Source organism: Mytilus edulis, chromosome 12 (assembly GCF_963676685.1).
Source record: "Mytilus edulis chromosome 12, xbMytEdul2.2, whole genome shotgun sequence".
NCBI classification, from domain to species: Eukaryota; Metazoa; Mollusca; class Bivalvia; order Mytilida; family Mytilidae; genus Mytilus; species Mytilus edulis.
In genome coordinates, this window is record NC_092355.1 from 51,717,584 (window position 1) to 51,738,731 (window position 21,148).

At 30.9% G+C, this 21,148-nt stretch overlaps 1 protein-coding gene across 1 annotated transcript; it reads left to right on the forward strand.

The window, feature by feature from the left end:
* The first annotated feature begins 588 nt into the window (after positions 1-588).
* On the forward strand, positions 589-20,977 carry LOC139498751 (uncharacterized). The gene is made up of 13 exons (XM_071287290.1): positions 589-745; positions 2,201-2,338; positions 6,349-6,522; positions 7,415-7,524; positions 8,617-8,737; positions 11,236-11,361; positions 13,497-13,697; positions 14,426-14,545; positions 16,238-16,285; positions 16,774-16,821; positions 17,149-17,184; positions 18,597-18,675; positions 19,263-20,977. Exons 2-13 carry the CDS (start codon positions 2,272-2,274, stop codon positions 19,876-19,878), a joined length of 1,746 nt encoding a protein of 581 aa, XP_071143391.1. The 5' UTR covers positions 589-745; positions 2,201-2,271; the 3' UTR covers positions 19,879-20,977.
* Positions 20,978-21,148: the final 171 nt, after the last annotated feature.

Below are 21,148 nucleotides of genomic sequence, written 5' to 3' on the forward strand. Positions count from 1 at the left end.
GTTGTTGATTGCAATACTGTCATCTTTTGTTTTTCCCATTGTTTTGTATGTTTCCATTCGACATAACAGTTGTGAAGTGTCCCTTTGCATCTTCCTGAAAACCCGATAAAACTGAAAAAGGAACAAACTGAAGTTAGAAATTTACATTAGGAAATGTCTTAGCAACCAAATGCAGTAAATTAAAATCAGTATTGTTTGTACAATAATCCAGTTATTCTTTACCACTCAATCAACCGACACATCTCTAGAACAACTTCATCTAAACGAGAATAAACGGACTAACATGGATATTCCGAATGAGGATTTCGACTATATCTGATAACGGGATGCATAAAATGAAATGTATATTTACTATTTAGTATTTAAACTTTATGATACCAAAAACTGCACAAACAAAATCTTCCTTTACGAAACTAAATCAAATCACGTATTGTTTACTTCACGTAAAATATGACATTTATTTTGTTTAAAAGTTTTTATTTGTAATCATTCATCCTTTAAAAACGTCCTCTTCAATTTTTAACGGGGCTTTGAATGAAGTTACTGTTTTCAATTTATTTTCTTTCCTTGTAGTTTACTGTTTCTAACATACATGTATCTAATATGTGAATGATATGAGGAAATAAGTGTTTCAGTGCTTTCACAGTTAAAGTAATTCCCGATTGATATACATCTTCACATCTTCGATCTGTAAATAAGCTGATAAAACTATTTATTTAAATGGAATTGAACACTACTATCTAAGGTAAACTTATATTTTTATAAAATATTATGAGTCTTCATTTATTTTTGTACTTGATTTTCATATGATGAAAACGTAATATTTCAATCAGTTTTATTAAAGTCTGGATCTCGCATACCATTGTTACTGTGCGTATTGCATTGGCTAGAGGTAAAGGGGAGAGTTGAGATCTCACAAAATATGTTTTAACCCCCCCTCCCCCCCCACCCCTCGCATTTTTGCTTCTGTCCTAAGTCAGGAGCCCCTGATCTTCGTTTGTCTTAATTATGACGTCCATTGTCACTAAACTGTTAAATATTATTGTTAGGGACAGAAAATGCACACCTTCAGGTGTAGGATTTTCTCCCTGTGTTGAGGACCATTTGGCTGCCATCGGCTGTTTTCTGCTCTTAAGTCGAGTTGTTGTCTCTGGGACACATTCCCCATTTCCACTCTTAATTTTATTGACTATTTTTACAGTCAGAACAGACAAATCAACGTCCGTACATAAACAATGTTATATTTTTCCCTGTAAAAGTCTGAATTGTTTAGTTGCAATGTTGTGTATTCAGTTTATGCAGATTCTTTCCGTCATTAGTTTTAAGTACACAACGTTATAGTTTTTAAAAAAAAAAACAGGTCTTTTTCATGTGCTTATTTCTTGACAGTTGGCTACAATGTTAGACATATTTTGATAAATAATAACAGAAAGAATAGTTAACTGATAGTTAGTCATAAAGCAATACCTGAATGAAACAGTGACCCTTACATGCCTTAGTGACACAAATGTGGTTGTTTGGTATCTAGTATTGAAGAGCTGCTGACAAGATTTTTTTTTATTGCAATGTGATACGAATTTGTTTAGGCAATACCTATGTAACGTTGGTACATTCAAGCAACACATACCGTTCAATACCAATATACAAATTTTAGAAATAAAAATACACATATGCTATCCTCATGTTCATGATTTTTGTTTTGTTTATCACGAAAGAATTTTCCTTCCCAATTTTCTGGTAGTTTTAGACTTTCTCAGTAAAAATTTATCAAATTGCAAATAAATATGACCATCGGTTCTCTGACACGGCTTAATTACGCTGTCTACGATAATCGATGTTCAAAAGACGGTAGCAGCTTTTGTATAATATATCTATCTTAACATAGATCTATATATTCATATATTTTTGGTTAACTGCTGTCAATGTTTATTTAACATTTGCATATATTTATGTAAGGAAGAAAGTAGCCTCTGCCTAAAGGTAATATGATGTTTATTTTTTTAAACTATAACAACATTTTTATAAATAAATATAATGTGTAATTTCATCCCCACTGCATCGCGACAACACACTCAAAATGCATTACCTGAAAATTTGTGTTAATTACATTATCAAATATGAATAGATGTAAATTTAATTAAAGAAAAAGATTGAACAAAATGCTCTTTGTTTTAAATGTAAATTATCTCCCTTTTGATAGATGTAGTCACAGCAAGCTAACGTATACCATTTGATGGAACATAAGGCCGTTTTAAAGGCACAATACGTAGTATGGATATTCGACCTCAAACCTATGTATGGATTGTATGTTTCTTTTTTTACTGGAAATGTGAACACGGTGAGTCATGATTAATTTGTTTGATATCTAATTATAAATACGATTATTGGGCATGAGTGCCAATGAGACAACTTTCCATCCAAGTCACAATGTATAAAAAAAATTAGCCATTATAGGTCAATGTGCGGCTTTTGACATGGAGCCTTGGCTCATACTAAACTAGAAGGAATATAGGGCCCCAATATGACTAGACTAAGTGTAAAACTGAAAAAAACAGTCAGTATACAAAAAACGAGAAAAAATAAACACTTTTGAAATAAACTACTGATAACCCTACATATTCTATAACATCATTTACCAAGGACGAAATTTTACAAAATCATAAATCTGTCCTTCTTTCTTTTGTTATCAACATCAAAGAAAACGAAGAAAATTTACCTTCATTTTACTGGATACCTAAATTACACAAAACTCCATATAAAGAACGATACATAGCTGGGTCTTCAAAATGTTTGACTAAACATCTTTCTAAAGTACTGACTACTATTCTTTCTACAGTTAAAGATGGGCTTCAAAAATATTGTGATTAGATATATTCTACCAGTGGTCTTAACCAGATGTGGATTCTCAAAAATTCGAAAGATCTACTGCTTAATCTTCGATCGCAATCTTTGCAATTTTGCACCAACATAAAAACTTTTGATTTTTCTACGCTATACACTACTATTTCCCATGCTCAGTTGAAAGATCGACTTCAACATCTCATAAAACAGAGCTTTTTCTATAAAAATGGGAATCGTAGATACAAATTTCTTGTTTTGGGTTACACTAATTCATATTTTGTGAAGAATCATACTGAATCTTCAAGAAAATAAACTGAAGATGATATTATAAAAATGCTGAACTTTTTGATCGACAATATGTTTGTTGAGTTTGGCGGATTTATATTTCAACAGACAGTCGGTATTCCAATGGGTACTAATTCTGCATACCTGCTGATCGATTTGGTTTTGTACTCGTATGAAGCAGAATTCATTCAGAACCTTCTAAAAGACAAAAAGAAAAAGCACCTTGCGAAATTCTTAAATTTTACTTTCCGATATATTGATGATGTTCTATCATTGAATAAGCCATATTTCAGCCAATACTTACATCTCATATATCCCAGCGAACTTGAAAATAAGGATACTACTGATACTAGAAGGAATATTTCATACCTTGATCTTTTCCTCAATATTGACGCAGATAGACGACTTCAAACAAAAATCTATGATAATTTAATTAAACGGGACGATTTTAACTTCCCAATTATCAATTTCCCATTTCTCAGCAGTAACATACCCTCTGCCCCTTCGTATGGTGTTTACATATCACAATTGATACGTTATTCTCGTGCTTGTTCACACTATACGGACTTCATATACAGGAGTGTGTTCCTTACACAGAAACTGCTCCAACAAAGTTATGAGGAGGACAGAGTAAAATTGACACTCCGTAAATTTTATTTGACACATGGTAGATTGTGGTTTGTAATTACGTCGTCTAATCTTTTAATTACCGAACGTGACTTATTTCCAATTGTGACTGTTTTGCTGAGTGTGAATTCGCATTACTATAAGACGTGTTACGGTACTTATCTATCTCAAATTCATGTATTTAGTTTGATGTTATATTTGCAATTCTCATCGGATTTTGTCAAACTTGTTGATGTCTTTTCTATTATTCATGTGTTATGGTAGAGAAAATAAATCACTGCGTCATTTATTACATTTGATTTTGTTCAACGTAATCTATACGATGTTTTACGTTTGAAGTTAGATTCAGAACAAAATGGACATATATATGTAATATAGTTAATTGCTATTAATAAGTATTGCAATGTGCATTGTGTTTAAATATAATATCAGTATTTAGTTCAATTATAATCTTAAATCAATCCTAATTCTATCTTATTTTTTATATATTGTTTAAGTCATTCAAATAAGACGTCACTTTTGTGCTGTTTCAGAAATTCAAATGTGATGTAATTTGTGTGCCTTTTCACCAATTCGTATGTGACGTCATTTTTATGACTTTTTGCGTTGATGCCTGACCTAAGTCGGATGTGTATATTTTTTGTGTTGGTCTTTGTGTTCTGTATCCGGGTTTTGTTTTCTGTAATTAGATAATACTTCAGTTTTATCAAGTATATCTTTTATATTCATTTGATAAAATTTACTGTTAGCAATAGCATAAATTGCTCTAAATAATAAGGATGTTCTCATCCCAAGCAGAAAACCCTAGCCGTATTTGGCACAAACTTTTTCAACCTTTGATCCTCAGTGTTGTTCAACTTTGTACTTTTTTTTACTTTTGAACTTTTATATCTCGGCGTCACTGGTAAGTCTTGTGTGGACGAGGCGCGTTTTTGGCGTATTAAATTTTAAACCTGATGCCTTTTGTTATCTATTATTCATGTGTTTCTTTGTCTAATATGTTCTCCTATTTATTTGTGTTGTAGTCCTGTAATATTATTTTGTCATTTTAATGTTATATTTAACATTGCCATTAAAGTGCGAGGTTTGGCATGCCACAAAACCAGGTTCAACCCACCATTTTTTTCTAAATGTCCTGTACCAAGTCAGGAAAATGACCATTGTTATATTAAAGTTCGTTTCAGTGTGTGTAACATTTTAGCGTTGTGTTTCCGTTGTGTCTTTTGTTTACTCTTATGTTTGAGTGTGAATTTACATTACTATAAGACGTGTCTCTGTACTTTTCTATCCCAAACTCATGTATTTGGTTTTGATGTTATATTTGTTATTCTCATCGGATTTTGTCTATTGCTTAGTCCGTTTCTCTGTGTGTTACATTTTAATGTTGTGTCGTTGTTTTCCTCTTATATATTAAATGCGTTTCCCTTAGTTTTAGTTTGTTACCCCGATTTTGTTTTTTGTCCATAGATTTACGAGTTTTGAACAGCGGTAAACTACTGTTGCTTTTATTTTGAACCACACAAACAACCAACAACCACTAAACAACATGTTCTTGACACTTTAAATATTCAAATATTAACATCTTTAACAGTGATGTTTTAGATACATGCATATATTCTTTGTTCTTGGATATCTGCTTAATTCTAAAAAAAAAAAGACACAAATATTTAGTGTTGAAATTTAGCTGTAGAAAAAAAGGACATCTCACTCATGTCAATCTTCCCATTACGTTTGGTTTTCAGAACTCATAATTATATTCGATCCGCAAAACTCATCGTGCCTTCACATTAACTTATTCTGAAAGTTTACCAGTTCAACACTGTTTTCTTTGAGTATTGTTTTTTTCGCGATTAATATTGGACAACAATATTTCAGTTTTTAGATTTCCTTATTATCAAGCATGAACACTCTGTGAATGTAGTGGATATATTTTTTTTTTCTTCAAAATTATCAGAAAATTGTGTGTTCTACAAAGATAACGAGTTGTTCACCTTTCATCTGATACTTAATCTGTTACGGTTAGAAAAAAACATAGTGGAAAGCAGTACATATTAAAACAAAATACTTCATACACAAATTCTTAAAGTATATAGCATATATTTTAATAATTAAAGTGTCAGATGAAAGGTGAACAACTGATGATAATTGTAGAACACACAATTTTCTATTTATGTTGAAAAATAAAAAAAAATATGTAGATTGATTCTAAAGTGTGTCTGTCTCAAACAAGTTGTTGTCGTTAGTAGTTTTCTCTGTTAATTGGTTTGTAAATGAATCAGCATTATTTTTGTCGTTTAATTAGTTTGATATTTGTCATTTGGGTACCTTATATAGCTTGCGATTCGGTATATGTTTTACTCATTGTTGGGGGTCGTACGATGGCCCATAGTTTTTAATCTTCTCTGCAGTTGGACTCTGGAGGAGAGTTATCAAACTGGCAAGTATACCACATTGATATATTAAAGTGGAACATACATGTATTTATTTTACATGTTACTCGCAGTCCCTCATTCTTTTCAACATGGTTTGAATGCCAAATGATTTTTCACTTGGACAATTTAGGATTGATATATATGCTATTTGAACTTTTTCCAGGAACTGGAACTAAAATGAACACATGGCAGCAGTCAGTTTTAGATTGTTATAGGGATAACTCTGCTTTGGAAAGCAATATAACTGTTCTAAAAAACTACATGAACAATCATACCGAGGTGAATAGTATTTGGGTTGGCAGTTTTGAAGCCTTACTTCCTTGGGTAGAAATAAGAGGTAAGTAGTCTATCTTGTTTTCAGTACTTCTGATTGAGTTATATTCAACTGAATTCTTTACTATCTATTACCCTGCGTTTTGCTTTGTTTACTGTAGAAAGCTAAGGCTTTGGCGCGAGCGGTTGACTTGTGTGTTCTATTCAAATTGTACGGTGCAATGATATATATATATTTAAAAACTTTTAGTAAAGAAATCGATTGAATTTGTTTCTTGTTTAGTTCATGTATATTATAGAATATCAATAAACAGCTATATAAAAACAAATGTGGTATGATTTCCAGGAGAAGAATATCCACTAGAGGTCAACTGAAGTAGATGTATGACGTTCAACAATGAGGGAAAACCTATACCATATAAGTAGATATAAAAACCTGACATGGAAATTTTGAAACTATTATCCAAACATAAAAATTTATTTGATCTTTAGAATTATTGTATTGAACGCATTACCATGAAGAAAAATCTACAGGGTTATCTGTGTTTTCAGTCCTAAAATCTCCAATAAGATGTGACCATCATTACAAATATTACCAAGACATTTATATTTAAAAAAAGTGCGTTTTTTTTTCTACACAAGTGTTGACATAATTTGGAGTTTCATCTTTTTACCGTTTATTCTGGTATTTATTTTTATATTGTTGTTCCGAGCATTACTAAAACGACATCAATTGTTTAAAAGTGCAAATGTTGCAATACAATTGATTACTATTATTAATTAAAGTACCATTGTTATATTCTTTCTTTAATACGAAATGTGTAAAATAAGTTGTAAAAAAGTCCTAAACGGTCATTTGAAATATGCGTTTAATTGAACCTATCTAAAATTCTATTACATATTCAAATAATTTACACTTCTGATGTATGCTTTACATTTCTTTCTTTCAATTGAAGGTTGTTATAATATATCACTTATACGTAAACGAGATGAACATGTTGCTGAAAATTCACCATTCTGTCAAATGAAATGCATGAACAGACAATATTTTGCTTTTTGCCAAAACGTAAGTTTCTCTATAAAGGAATAACTTCAAGAAAGGATTGGTTTTAATTTCTTCTCATATATGGTGAAAAATGTAGTACACTTATATGCTAGAACTGTATAATAATGTGTTAGATTGTACTGTATGTATCTGTCTTAGGTGAACATTCTTCACAATCTGTTCTATATCTGTACGTCAGAATCTTCCCATAGTAGATTACGCAAAAGAGAGCAGTTTATTATTAAGAGCAACTATAATGTGGAGACACATGACATTTATGTATTATTCTTTTTTATTTTCTTTAGTTATTGATCCACCTTCTCTATTTTGTAGATCTAGGAATGTATTCTTTATTCAAAGAAAACAAGATCAAAAACTGGATCAGATTTGAATAAAAGATAGGGAAAAGCTACCTATGGAGTAATCAAACTCATCATTTGAAAACGAAAAGACATTTAAAAAAAGCAACAACGAAATACAACCAGCTGACAAATATTGTACACAACAAAACACTGAAAAAACGACTTAATCAAAATATACTCAACACTTATCAGTATGCAATTTCTGTATTTTACCAAAACTGAAAAAAACAATGATAAATCTTTAGGCCATCCATTTCATTTTTGAACCAGTGATGTCCCTACTTGAAATATTACAAGACCACTTAAATCTTCCAAGGCCATATTTTCGATTAAACATATCGATACATCACGATCACAAATGATGGTATGTAGTTTTCAATAACATTCGGAAATAAAGTAAATGCAAGAGAATTCGTCATTCTATTTATCCCCTGTTAAGATATTATTCATTGAAATATGTTTATAATGTTTTTTTTCGTATTTGACGATTTACATATTCCTGAAATTTGAACATGAACATCTGATTAAGGATTAAGGAAAAAGCACGGAAAACAAAATACAAGAAATACTTAAATATAAAAAAGAAGATGTGGTATGATTGCCAATGAGACAACTCTCCACAAAGAAAAAAAAGATGGCATTCCATATTCTCGGGATTAGCAGTATTTTGTATGTCACATATAACTTCAACTCAACTACATCAGAAGCCGGTAATCAAACGTAAGAAGTGTGAAATTTATATATATTGCAGGATGAGACGTGTGTGTGTTTTGATGAACATGACATTGTCAAAACAGAAAGTGACAATGCAAGTTTATGTCATGAATGTACAAACAAAGGGGACTGCAGTTCGTATGCTGTTGTATACAAAGGTTTGTTTGAAGAAATTGTTTTACCACTGAGTTTAATAAGAGCTGGTCTATCTCTGGTAAATAATGCATCGTCGAAAACGTTCATTTTGATCTTAAATTCATCATCTGAGCAGTCTGAACATAATATAATTATATCATACTCGGTCATTTGGTTAATTTCCACTTACCTACTGGATGAGTCATGTACCAATTCACGAGCAGTTATTACCTAATAGTTCGTTTCTATGTATATTGCTTGTTTTTGTTACACTCAGTGTTTCTGTTGTTTCGTTGTTTTCCTTTTTTTTAGTTGAGGTATTTCTCTCGGTTTTAGTTTGTAACCTAGACTTGTTTTCTCTCAATCGATTTATGACTTTTGAACAGTGGTACATTGTATACTACTGTTGCCATTATTCAGTTATATTCAGACAATTTGCTTGATGTCTATTTAATTATGTGCCTGTACTAAGTTAGGAGCATGTAATTCAGTAGTTGTCGTTTATTTATGTGTTACATATGTGTTTTTCGTTCATTTTTTGTACATTCATTAGGCCGTTAATTTTCCCGTTGGAATCGTTTTACATTGTCTTTTCGGGGCCTTTTATAGCTGACTATGCGGTATTGGCCTTGCTTATTGTTGAAGGCTGTATGTTGGCCTATAGTTTTAAATTTTTGTGTCATTTGGTCCCTTGTAGAGAGTTTTCTTATTGGCAATCAAACCACATCTTCCTTTTTATATTAACCAAAAATATATATACATCTCGCCTTTATGTTATGTGCTCTTGTTGATTTTCATTTATCTGAACTACTTTTTTGCTGATGAGTTTTGTCTGTGATTTTCCTTGTTGATTGTCAATATTATGAAAAAATATTGATTGCTGTACCTCAATTTTGACATTTTAGTCCAGTTTGTTTACACCTTGTTTTTAATATAAAGACAATGTACGCAATTGTCATACAATTGGAAGGTTTATCTAAATATAAAACCAAGTTTATTCCATAATTTTATACATAAATAGCAAGTTCTATATATGACAGTTGATCTTAATTCGTTTGGTGTGCTTGATCTTTTGATTTTGCCATATGATGAAGGACTTTCCGTTTTGATTTTTCCTCGAAGTTCGTTATTATTATTTTTTTTTAGAGACCTCAATATATTGATGAGTTCTCCACTTGATTAATAGCTACTGAAAAGTTCGAAAGTCGACTGAATATATGTTTTAATGACTACAAACAAATTGTCAAAACAGTTCCAAATTGATCGCTTTTGATAAGTCTTAAAATTATATGAAAGACAGAAAATAAATTAATGATTTTGTGATTATTCTTATAAGAGCTGTTCAGATCAAAATGTCGATTTCAATTGTGTGAATGACACTTTTTTTCTTACCGATAACACTTATTATATAGAGTTTCACAAACAAATTTAATCACATACAAATTCATATAACCATGCAATCTGGTTAAAAAAAAAATAAAAAAATAAAGCTTTATAAGTAAAGATGCAGCTATCTATGTAAAATTACCAAAAACATACATTGATTTATAATATCCTTTCACTGATTCTCAATATATCATATGAGCAATGACGGTTTAGATTCCATCTCAATATATATCTATTTGTTATCTGTAATTAAATAACAAAACACCAATAGTAGTAAAAATCTAACCCTTACTAATAAGGCACAACAGGAAAATCATATACCTCAAAACTTTTCGTCGTCTTACCGTCTGAAATGTATAAGTGTCAGTAAACGTCAGATAAAAGTAAATATTGAAACTACTATCGTATATGTCATAGTGTACATTGAATCATTTAGATATAGAATTTACATTAATTAATTTCATGCCAATAGAATATATGTTTCTTACTGTATTTAAATGTTCTCTCTCTCTCGATCGATCGATATATATATATTAAATACTAAACGGAAAACCCCTAATCAAATGGCAAAATCCAAAGCTCAAACACATCAAACGAATAAATAACCGTTGTAATATAAAGTTACATATAAACTAGCAAAACATGGTCCATAAATGCACTGTTAACATAAAAATAGGGAAAAGAGTACTGTTTACCAATAATCAATACGACATAGTTCAAATGAAGTTGTATGCATCCGTACGACCTTTAAAATTAACAAAAAATACCGTATAGTAAGTTATAAAAGGAAAAACAAATCTCAATACAATCGAGAAAATCGTTATACAAGATTTAACAAAACAATTTATGAAAAACATATATAACCTATAGAAACTACCGACACTCACTAATCTCCAGGCTAATCAAAATAAGTTAAAAAGTTTTTTTTATAATATGCAAAAGGTAGGCATGTAGTTCTGCAAGTTGGAGATGAGCAAACAAGATGTGCTGGTTGCGAACTGAAAAACATAACTGAAAATCTCCAACAAGTTTATTTGTACTGTTAGATTGAGAACTTTTACAAAATCCGTGTAACATATTCATAATTTTACATCGATTCTATAGTCAAATAGCCAATGTTTTATTTTGTTTCTAGTTTTTAATAAATCAATAAGTGTAGAGGGATATGACATTGACTGCATGTCTTATGTATGCAGCTCTCAAGATGCAGTGCCATCATTTCACGAGACAAGATGTTCACAACATTGCGTATCTGTATGTCGTGAGTATATTTATAACGAAGAAGAAACTGAATAAACAAAACTCATTTCAGAGACCAAAATGATTGTTAAACACACCAAAGGCTTGTTTCTTTTACATTTAAAAGCATTGAAACCAAAGAAACCCCAACAAGGTTCTAAAATGTTGTATTGTGATTCTGATCGGGAATTATTTTATGTCTAATTATTTGTAGTTATATTAATATTGCTATTTTTTTTTTTTATTATCAATTCTTTTGTAAAAGTAAAGATTATCAATCACCAAGTTTATTATACGATTTTAATTTAAAGCAACAATTTGCACATGATTTCGACAGCTTGACTAAAAAGAAAAACAAACATAGTAAGATAATACAATTATGCAATTCAATTAATATTCTTGGAATTGTTATAAAACACATCCCATTATACCATTACAAACCTTATCCGATTTATATCTAATTTTTAGAAATTTATCTCGGAAGTCACTTTTTTTGTGGCGTTTGACGTGTGACTCACAGTTCGTAATTCTATTATGCTAAGTTTGTGTTTTGTCGTTAATTCATTTACGTTATTCGTTGTTATAACATGGGAAACATAGATAGAAAACGTTTACCGGTGTATTGAATACTAGAACATGATACATATACTTACATTTACTACTAATTGGAATCGTGAATATGTTTCCCTAATTCTTTCAGAATTTCTACCACCATTCTTTTAATAGTTGAAGATGACCTAAATAAACTTTGCGATGCTGTATATTAAACCCGCAGTTTAAATTAGATTTGGGTTACCAGAACAGAATCGAGTGCAAAATCTTGCATGATAATCTTTACTACTTTGCAGTAACATCCCACGTTTAGATGTTGCTATCATGTTCACTGCTATTCTCCTTTGGTGAATTGAAAAAATCGAATACATTGACTCATTAAGTAGAGCTTTTTGTTTATGACAAAAATGTGTGCAAAGATACATGTTTCGTTTATGGTGTCACGAAATAATCTTGATTTGGGAAAAGAACCGCACTGGTTTTAAAAAAAAATAATACACTAAGGAAGATAACACGACTTGATGGCTGATTTTTTTATTATAAGATTGTTTGATTATCATTCCAATGAGTACGAGCTGTATACAGTTACTCCCCGACCTGATTGCGTTCTCATATGACACAAAATGCTTAGAATAAAATTAACGGTACCAATTTTCTTGCACCAGATGCGCATTTCAACAATACATGTCTCTTCAGTGATGCTCGTGGCCAAAATATTTGATTAGAATCTTTATCAGAAAAAACAATACAAACCTCTTTAATTGTACTTTCATATATATCGGTCGTGTACATATATGAAGTCACGCAATGGCTTACATCTAATTTTTCTCATGTTAATTTGATATGAATAATGAAACTTCCGAACTGCGCAGATCTGTCTCATTTTTTAATCTGTTCCTTGATATTTACACCGATGGATGACTATAAACATGATAAACTAGAGCTAATGACTTATTTGGTGATTATTGCTTTCCAATCGTTAATGTATCATTTGTACAGTAGTAATACATTATAACATAAATGCAACATCTGTCCCATTGTATAGGTTTTACATTTTACCTATGATACGGTATCCCCGGTCATTTTTACACTTAGTTACACACCGTTAGGTTTAGATCTCGAGTTAAAAAACACTTGTTAATTTTGTAATCATAACAACTGTGTCATTTTATTTATTGTGACATTTTTACTGAGTGTAAAATTGCTCGGTGTCTCCTGATTCCATAGCAAGATACGTTTATCCTGTCGATGCAACTGGTACCTATTTGCGTGCATACATTCAGTCTGTAGAGTACATACTGTTTAGCTTACTTTACATTTATATAAGTTTTGATAAAGTGTATAAACAGCAACCACAATAGAAAGATTGACTGAATACTTCAGGTCATCATCACCTTTGTCGTAGATACATTTCAGACTTTAAAAAAGAAGTATAATTTGCTTTTTCTTTTTAAATATATCATATATATGTAAACGAACACCATTGTGAAAACGGAGTGGATAAGCAATGACCAAGCTTTTAGACACTGTTAATTTGACAGCATTGACAAAATCCTATTATAACAGATACACATTGATATTTGTCACTCTCTATGTAATATGTAGGAAATGGACAAAGAGCTGATATCTTTCAAAATCTGCAGTTCGCCAAATATCGCAGTTCTTGTAAGGAAAATCATTTCACTTATCCACTTCTTCATTCTGACAATCCAGTTAAACTTTGTAACATGTCACTTGTCCAAGGAGAAGACATTTGGGTTGGTGTTTACAGACAGAAACTACACTTAGAAAGTTTTGATAAAACAGGTAATAGATTGTGTGAAACATAGTATTGATGAGTTGTAGATTTTATGATGATTTAATGTTTCGTACTCGAAGAGCATGCAGATTCAAGCTTTCATTGAAAGTGTACAGCTGAGAAATATTATATCATGGTTTATTAAAAAAAAAAATAATAATAATTTTGATAACGGTATTGATAAAAATTTCGTTTTCATTTAAGTAGTCATGGTAATCATAATGATAACATAGTGTACGTGTAGTCAGCAAATTTTTGCGTGCTTACATTAGTTCCATAGCAACTGAATAGGACGTTATTTGTTTGAACTTAATGTTTACTCATGAACTGGTTGGATGTAAGCGCACTGTGTGTCCATTTTTATTATTTTGTTAATTGCTTTCATATTTTAGAGCTTACGTATAATGTTTGAATTTACTTGAAAGAGTTGTTTGCATACTGTGGTTTCATTTATTTTCGTGGGTACCAATTTTCGTGGATAAAGGAAAACTTACATATTCGTTGATTTTGAATTTCGTGGTTTTACCGAAGTTTGCATGCAAGCCTATAAAAGATTAGTCATTCATTCAACATTTGATTTTGTGGTTCACCTGTACAAACGAAATCCACGAAATTTGGTATCAAACAAATTAATCAGTTGAAGGTTAAATGCAAAATAGTTCGGTTGTCCACTCCGTGTAATATATTTATAGCTTGTTTTCAAAAAAAGTTTATTTTACTTACGATTATTTTGTAGTTCCACAAGATTTCAACAAAATTGCGCAGTACATTTCACACTGTTACTATTTATCAATGAATGATACTTTGTTGAGAACAGACAACTGCAGCGTAAAACAAGATTACAAATGTAATTCAGGTAAACATTTTTTAAGTAATAACACAAACCAAATGTCGTCGAGTATTGCTGCCATTTGTTTGGTAAGAATATCAAATGAATATTTGTCTATACGTGACACATGGCGGACTTATATATGTTTCGGTTTTTGCTTTTGTGTGCATTTCAAAAAATTACTGGAAGATGCTTGTATGATCTTATGCTTAGCTATTTGTTAGAGTTTTAGTTGATTCAATATTCAACAGCGTAGAACGACGAAGGAACACAGAAAAGTATAAACAATACAACTTAGAACCTATAAACTGAGCAAAACGAATCCCATAAGAAAAGGGGATGATTTAAGATTTTCAAAAAGAATGAGCAGATCCTGCTTCACTAGTTGCACCCGATGTTTTGCTTAGGTGATATGTGACGGTAAAGTTCAGTGTGTAGACATATTATTCTGTCGATCAGGAAAAGAGGATCTGGCAATTTGCACATATGTGTAGACTCTTTACGGCGTAGAGAAAACAGATAATCCATAACGTTAAACTAACTAGGGATGGAGTCCGCAGCAGTTTTATAGGGATAATCTCATTTTTACCACTCTGAACTTTTTATCTAATAGCTTCATTGTAAGTACCAACTGTACATAATGATCGAAAATTTCAACACTTGGAAACTGAAATCATCTTTCTCTTGGTGTATATTTTTTTTTCATTACTGAGTCTCGATTATTGTTTATATCTTTATGTTATTCATGATGTTTCCTGTGTTAGGCGGATTTAACTGTTTATTTTGCATCATTTTTTTCGAGAACAATGGAGAACATGCCTTGTAAACTGAAGAAAATTAATGATGATAGACTGTGTTCATTCTTTCTAAAAATCTTCTGTATGTAGTTTGTTTCATATGAATGAAGGAACAAGTCAGTAAGAGGGGAAGCGCATTTGGTTTCCATGGACAAGGATTGTTTATTGAAAAAGACGTTTTCCAAACGGAAAGGTTACAAATATGTTGTCAAACTGATCATTTAGAACAACTAATGTTGGGTTAATTGTGTTAAGATAATATAGGTTTTCAATCAATCAGAGACATGTCCCATTGAATACTCAAATACTTCTTGAGATCACTATCTTTATAATTATACCGGCAACTTGTTCAATCTGTTTTAAATCAGCGTTCTATCTAGTATATTTTGTAACGCTTTTTTTTTAGAATGAAACATAAATAAGTTTTGACGTTTTCACGTACCGGATACTTTCAAATATTAAAAACAAACAAAAAACGTATCTTGCATTTTTGAAAACCTTTTCAATGAACTTAACATGCTTAATGCATTACATTTTCAGATTAAAAAACATGTTTTTCTAACGGCTTGAATGTATATGACAATAAATATAGATAAACCATGAATAAGGGATACACAACTCTATATCCACTAGCATAATTCATTGAAAATTGAAATTTGGTAAAAAGGCGCATGGGTGATGTGCCAATCGGAAAATAGAGAACATGGTTTATGGCTGATCATATCCGTTATAATGTCTGACACATATATTCCTGACTCGTAAACCAAAGCTTACACGTACTAGCGTCATTTAACATTGGATGGTGTCAATAGATTTAAAGGCAAATAAAGTACAAATTATATATATTAAACACAACTTCTGTGCCACAAGGAGACACGAAAATGATTTAAACTTAATCAAATTTTCTTTGTACTTTTTACAGTTAATGAATTCAACTCGACAGATTATGTTAGTTTTGCGACAACTTCAGGTAAAAGCATTAATTGTTACAATGTTATCAAATTAATATGCAAAGAGCGAAATGATACAGTAGTTTATGTATCTGTATATGGTATAAAACAAATCGTCAAAATCTATATCATACTTGTACACTGTCGTTTGCAATAGCAGAATAATAAAAATTCCAATAATAAAATGAATAACTCAGTTATACATGAATATTATAGTTTTTAATTTGTTAGAATAAATAGTTATCAAAGGTACCAGGATTATATTTAATACGCCAGACGCGCGTTTCGTCTAGAAATGTTTAACATTGAAGTAAAAATAAAAAAAGAAGATGTCAGTGTGACAACTGTCCACAAGAGACCAACTTGACACAGACATTAACAACTATAGGTCACCGTACGGCCTTAAACAATGAGCAATGTATGCTATTTTATAAGGGAACTAACATCAATGGTTGACAATACCCGTTAAACATGTTAAAAACTAATTAATATAATAAAAACTTTGCAGATTTTGAAGATGAGTCAACAAGTAGTACAGCACCTGGCATTGATAATGGTAAGTCGTATGATACACAAAACAAAAGAAACCAACACCAACTTGTTTTGCATAACATAAACTGTTTTAAAGATATCGTTTGTGATGCAGCATTCTATGTAAGAGTAATTTAATTAAAAAAAAGAAAGCTGTCAGTCAGTGATCTGCACAGTACTGAATAATTCGTGGTTCAACATTTTCTGATGAAGATATGATCAAAATGAATATTTTTAGGACTAAAATTCATTCACAAGTGAACACAAGTTAAACAATATAATACACTCGTTGTTTGGATGGTGTAAACATAAATTGATTCAAAATGATACCAACTATATGCTTTTTTTGTAGTCAAGAATGCGACTGTCAAAGAAGACAGCAGTTCTGGTATGGAATACGATGATGAAATAGTAGATTTAAAAAATAACTTTTAAAGTTTTTTTTCCATTATTTTAAAGACTGTTGCCTATAATTGCTTACAGGAACTTCATTTGGTGGACAGTTGTCTCATAGGCAATCATACCACCTTTTCTTATGTTTATATTAACTGATAAGAAAAAACTTTGCTTAAAACATAATCAAGTCACACTTTAGTATGTCAACTATCGGCAATTATTTACAATACGTTGTATACTTCAGTTTCATTATGTATATCTGTTATATTCATTTGATAAAATTTACTGTTTGCAATAGCATCAATTGTTCTAAATATTAAGGATGTTCTTATCCCAAGCATAAAAACTTAGCCGTATTTGACACAACCTTTTTCAACTTTTGATCTTCAGTGCTGTACAACTTTGTACTTTATTTCGCTTTCGATCTTTTATATCTGGGCGTCACTGGTGAGTCTTGTGTGGACGAGGCGCGTTTTTGGCGTTTTAAATTTTAAACCTGATGCTTTTTGTTATTCATTAATCATGTGTTTCTTTGTCTAATACGTTTTCCTATTTATTTGTATTTTAGTCCTGTAATATTATGTTGTCATTTCTATGTTATATTTAACATTGCCATTAAAGTGCGAGGTTTGGCATGCCACAAAACCAGGTTCAACCCACCATTTTTTCTTTAAAAATGTCCTGTACCAAGTCAGGAATATGGCCATTGTTATATTATAGTTCGTTGCTGTGTTTGTTACAATTTAACGTTGCGTCGTTTGTTTTCTCTTATTTTTGAGTGTTAATTGACATTGCGATAAGACGTGTCACGGTACTTGTCTATCCCAAATTCATGTATTTGGTTTTGATGTTATATTTGTTATTCTCTTGGGATTTTGTCTGATGATTGGTCCGTTTCTGTGTGTGTTAGTTACATTGTAGTGTTGTGTCGTTGTTCTCCTCTTATATTTATGCGTTTCCCTCAGTTTTAGTTTGTTACCCCGATTTTGTTTTTTGTCCATGGATTTATGAGTTTGAACAGCGGTATACTACTGTTGCCTTTATTTACATAATAATGTAGATACAGTTAAGGAGTAATAAACATACTATAACATATAGAAAAATTGATGTAGTGAGAAAGACTCATTATTAATAACAGGCTTTTTTCCGCGGTAACTTATTTCATTGTTTTTATATTTTTTTGTTAGTTGCTTTCCTAAAAGTAATTAGGCATAATTTGTTCAAAATTCAAATTTGATTTGTGATACATACTGGGTTTGGAAGATTTGCAGATAAAATCGCTCTAAATCTTACTTCGAACTACTTTCATCACAGAAACAACTGTTTGATAATGAAAAAATCACTTTTAAATTTCAAAAAAATGTATATAACTTAGGCACACACTCTAACGAAAATGTTTTTCAGGGATGATTGCTGGTGTTACTGTTTCAATAATGGTGGTCATGCTGATAGTTGCTGTCATAATGGCACTCGTTTATAGCAAGTAAGCATTATTTGAAAAATGAGGAACACATACCTTAATTGATGATATATTTATTTAAAAAGATTCGATATGTCGACATTGAACACACACATGAATCGTCGTGACGCCACGAAGAGTAGTTAAATCGTATTATGGCAACATCTAGCTACACAACACATGCTCATGAAAGATATTACATTATTTTAACACAAACGCATGGAAATCCAAATGGTTCAGCCGTTTCGGAGCACTATAAGTCATTATTGTAGTTGTCGGTTGTTTTGGTTAATATTTATTTCATTGAACAGAACAACGCATGAAACGCTCTCGTGTAATATAGAAACAGGTGAAGCGCACAGAAACAAGGTGCACAGATAACAATACCGTATCATTAAATAATTCAGCTTAAAGAACATTATGGCAACAATTCAAAACAACGCGTTAACACGTTTATAAAAGGCTAAATATTGTTGAATCGATGGATGTATTCCTTCAAGATAGTCGAGAGGTATGATTTACTGTCTAAACGTTTCAAAAAGCATCTCTATATTTAGAATTCTGGAATTTTGTATCCATGTTCATCCTTCCGTTCCTCTTTTTAATTGTAGGAAACATCATAGGATCCTACATAAAACACAACAATTAGGCAAGGGAGAACGCACGTCTCAAATTAATCATTATACAACAGAAACTATACCCCAAGGTCATTATCATGAAATCGATATTCCAAATGGAGATTATAGTTTAGCTAAACCTATACCTAGCAATGCAGTAGATGATAATGAGGTCAAAGATGAGGATGAAACATATGTTAGGGCAACCTCTGGTGTTTATGATAAGTTAAACGATAAAGACAAGAGAAAACTACGATCAAAATATTCGAACGAAAATCCATCAAAACTCCAAGAAGAAAATATTGACATTTACACAATAAACTCAGATATAACAACAAATGAACAATGTAAAGATGATGTATTAAAGATTACGATGTCAAGTGACTATTGTTTAGCAAAACCAATCGCTGACACAAACACATCTGATACTAACGTTAGTACTGCTGACTGTGCACAGCTTGATAATGTTGAAAAAAATAAAAGCACGAAACCTTATGATCAATGGCAAATGACTAACGAAGAGGACAATGACCCTACTTACAACCACACTAAGAACATAATTCCGAGAGAAGAAAATAGTAATTATGATCATTGTAGCATACAAAAGTGACCCTTACAATGTTTTGTAATTTTATGTGAATTTTATCTTTATAGTAAAGTAATGTTATATATGGATAACCTTTGAAAAGAAGCAAAAGCCTAGGCTAGCGTGCTTTATTCGACAATATTGCACAAGTATATATAGCTTCACTTGGCATAAGTGACACGAGTATTCTAGAAATATTTTCAAAGCTTTTTTAATATATAAAGTCATAAGTATTGGCGAATACCATCTTTCGTAGAATATTGGTTTTGCAACCTCGAGAGATATAAAATTCTTCTATGAATAATATTTTGAAATATTTATTTAACAACCTTAAACTTAATTATTATTTTTAAAACTATTAATATAACTGTTTTCCCGCAGTTTATAATCGACACATGTATGTATATCTTAATTTTGCAACCTCGAGAGATATAAAATTCTTCTATAAATAATATTTTGCAATATTTATGTAACAACTTTCAACTTAATTATTATTATTAAAACTATTAATATAACTGTTTTCCCGCAGTTTATAATCGACACATGTATGTATATCTTAATTTTGCAACCTCGAGAGATATAAAATTCTTCTATCAATAATATTTTGCAATATTTATTTAACAACCTTCAACTTAATTATTATTATTATAACTATTAATATAACTGTTTTCCCGCAGTTTATAATCAACAAATGTGCGTCAGAATTACTTCATATGTAGACTAAATATACATCAGGTTATTGATTTACTTGTTCGTGTTTTATTTTATATTTTATCATCTCTTGTTTTTTATATTCTTCTAATGGTATCTATTTATATCATTGTTGAAGCCTTACGCTAAGCTATAATTATTCACATTGTTGTATTTTGGTCGTAAGAGAAATGAAGCGTCTTCTGATCGACACCCACATCACACATTTAGTTATATTTTCATAAAACTGAAATGATTAGCGATAACTGTTTGATTTATATGCTAGTAATTTCTTACTTATATGGTCAATATCTACCATTATTGATTTCTTGTTATACGCTTTTTTTTTTTTTCTTTTTTTTCTTTTCATTAAATCAGGTATAATTGTACATTAAATTGTACTCATTGAACAATGAACAACGATATTATATTACCCTTGTTGTACAGTGATATGTTAATCTGCAAAAAAAGTGAAAACAGTCTTGAACTAACAACAACAACTTCACAATGTAAATGCTAGTTGCTTATGACATAACATGGCAGAGTTGAACATGTTTGAGTCATTCAACCTAATCGCTTACGTTTGCCGGTGGTTTAACAGCAC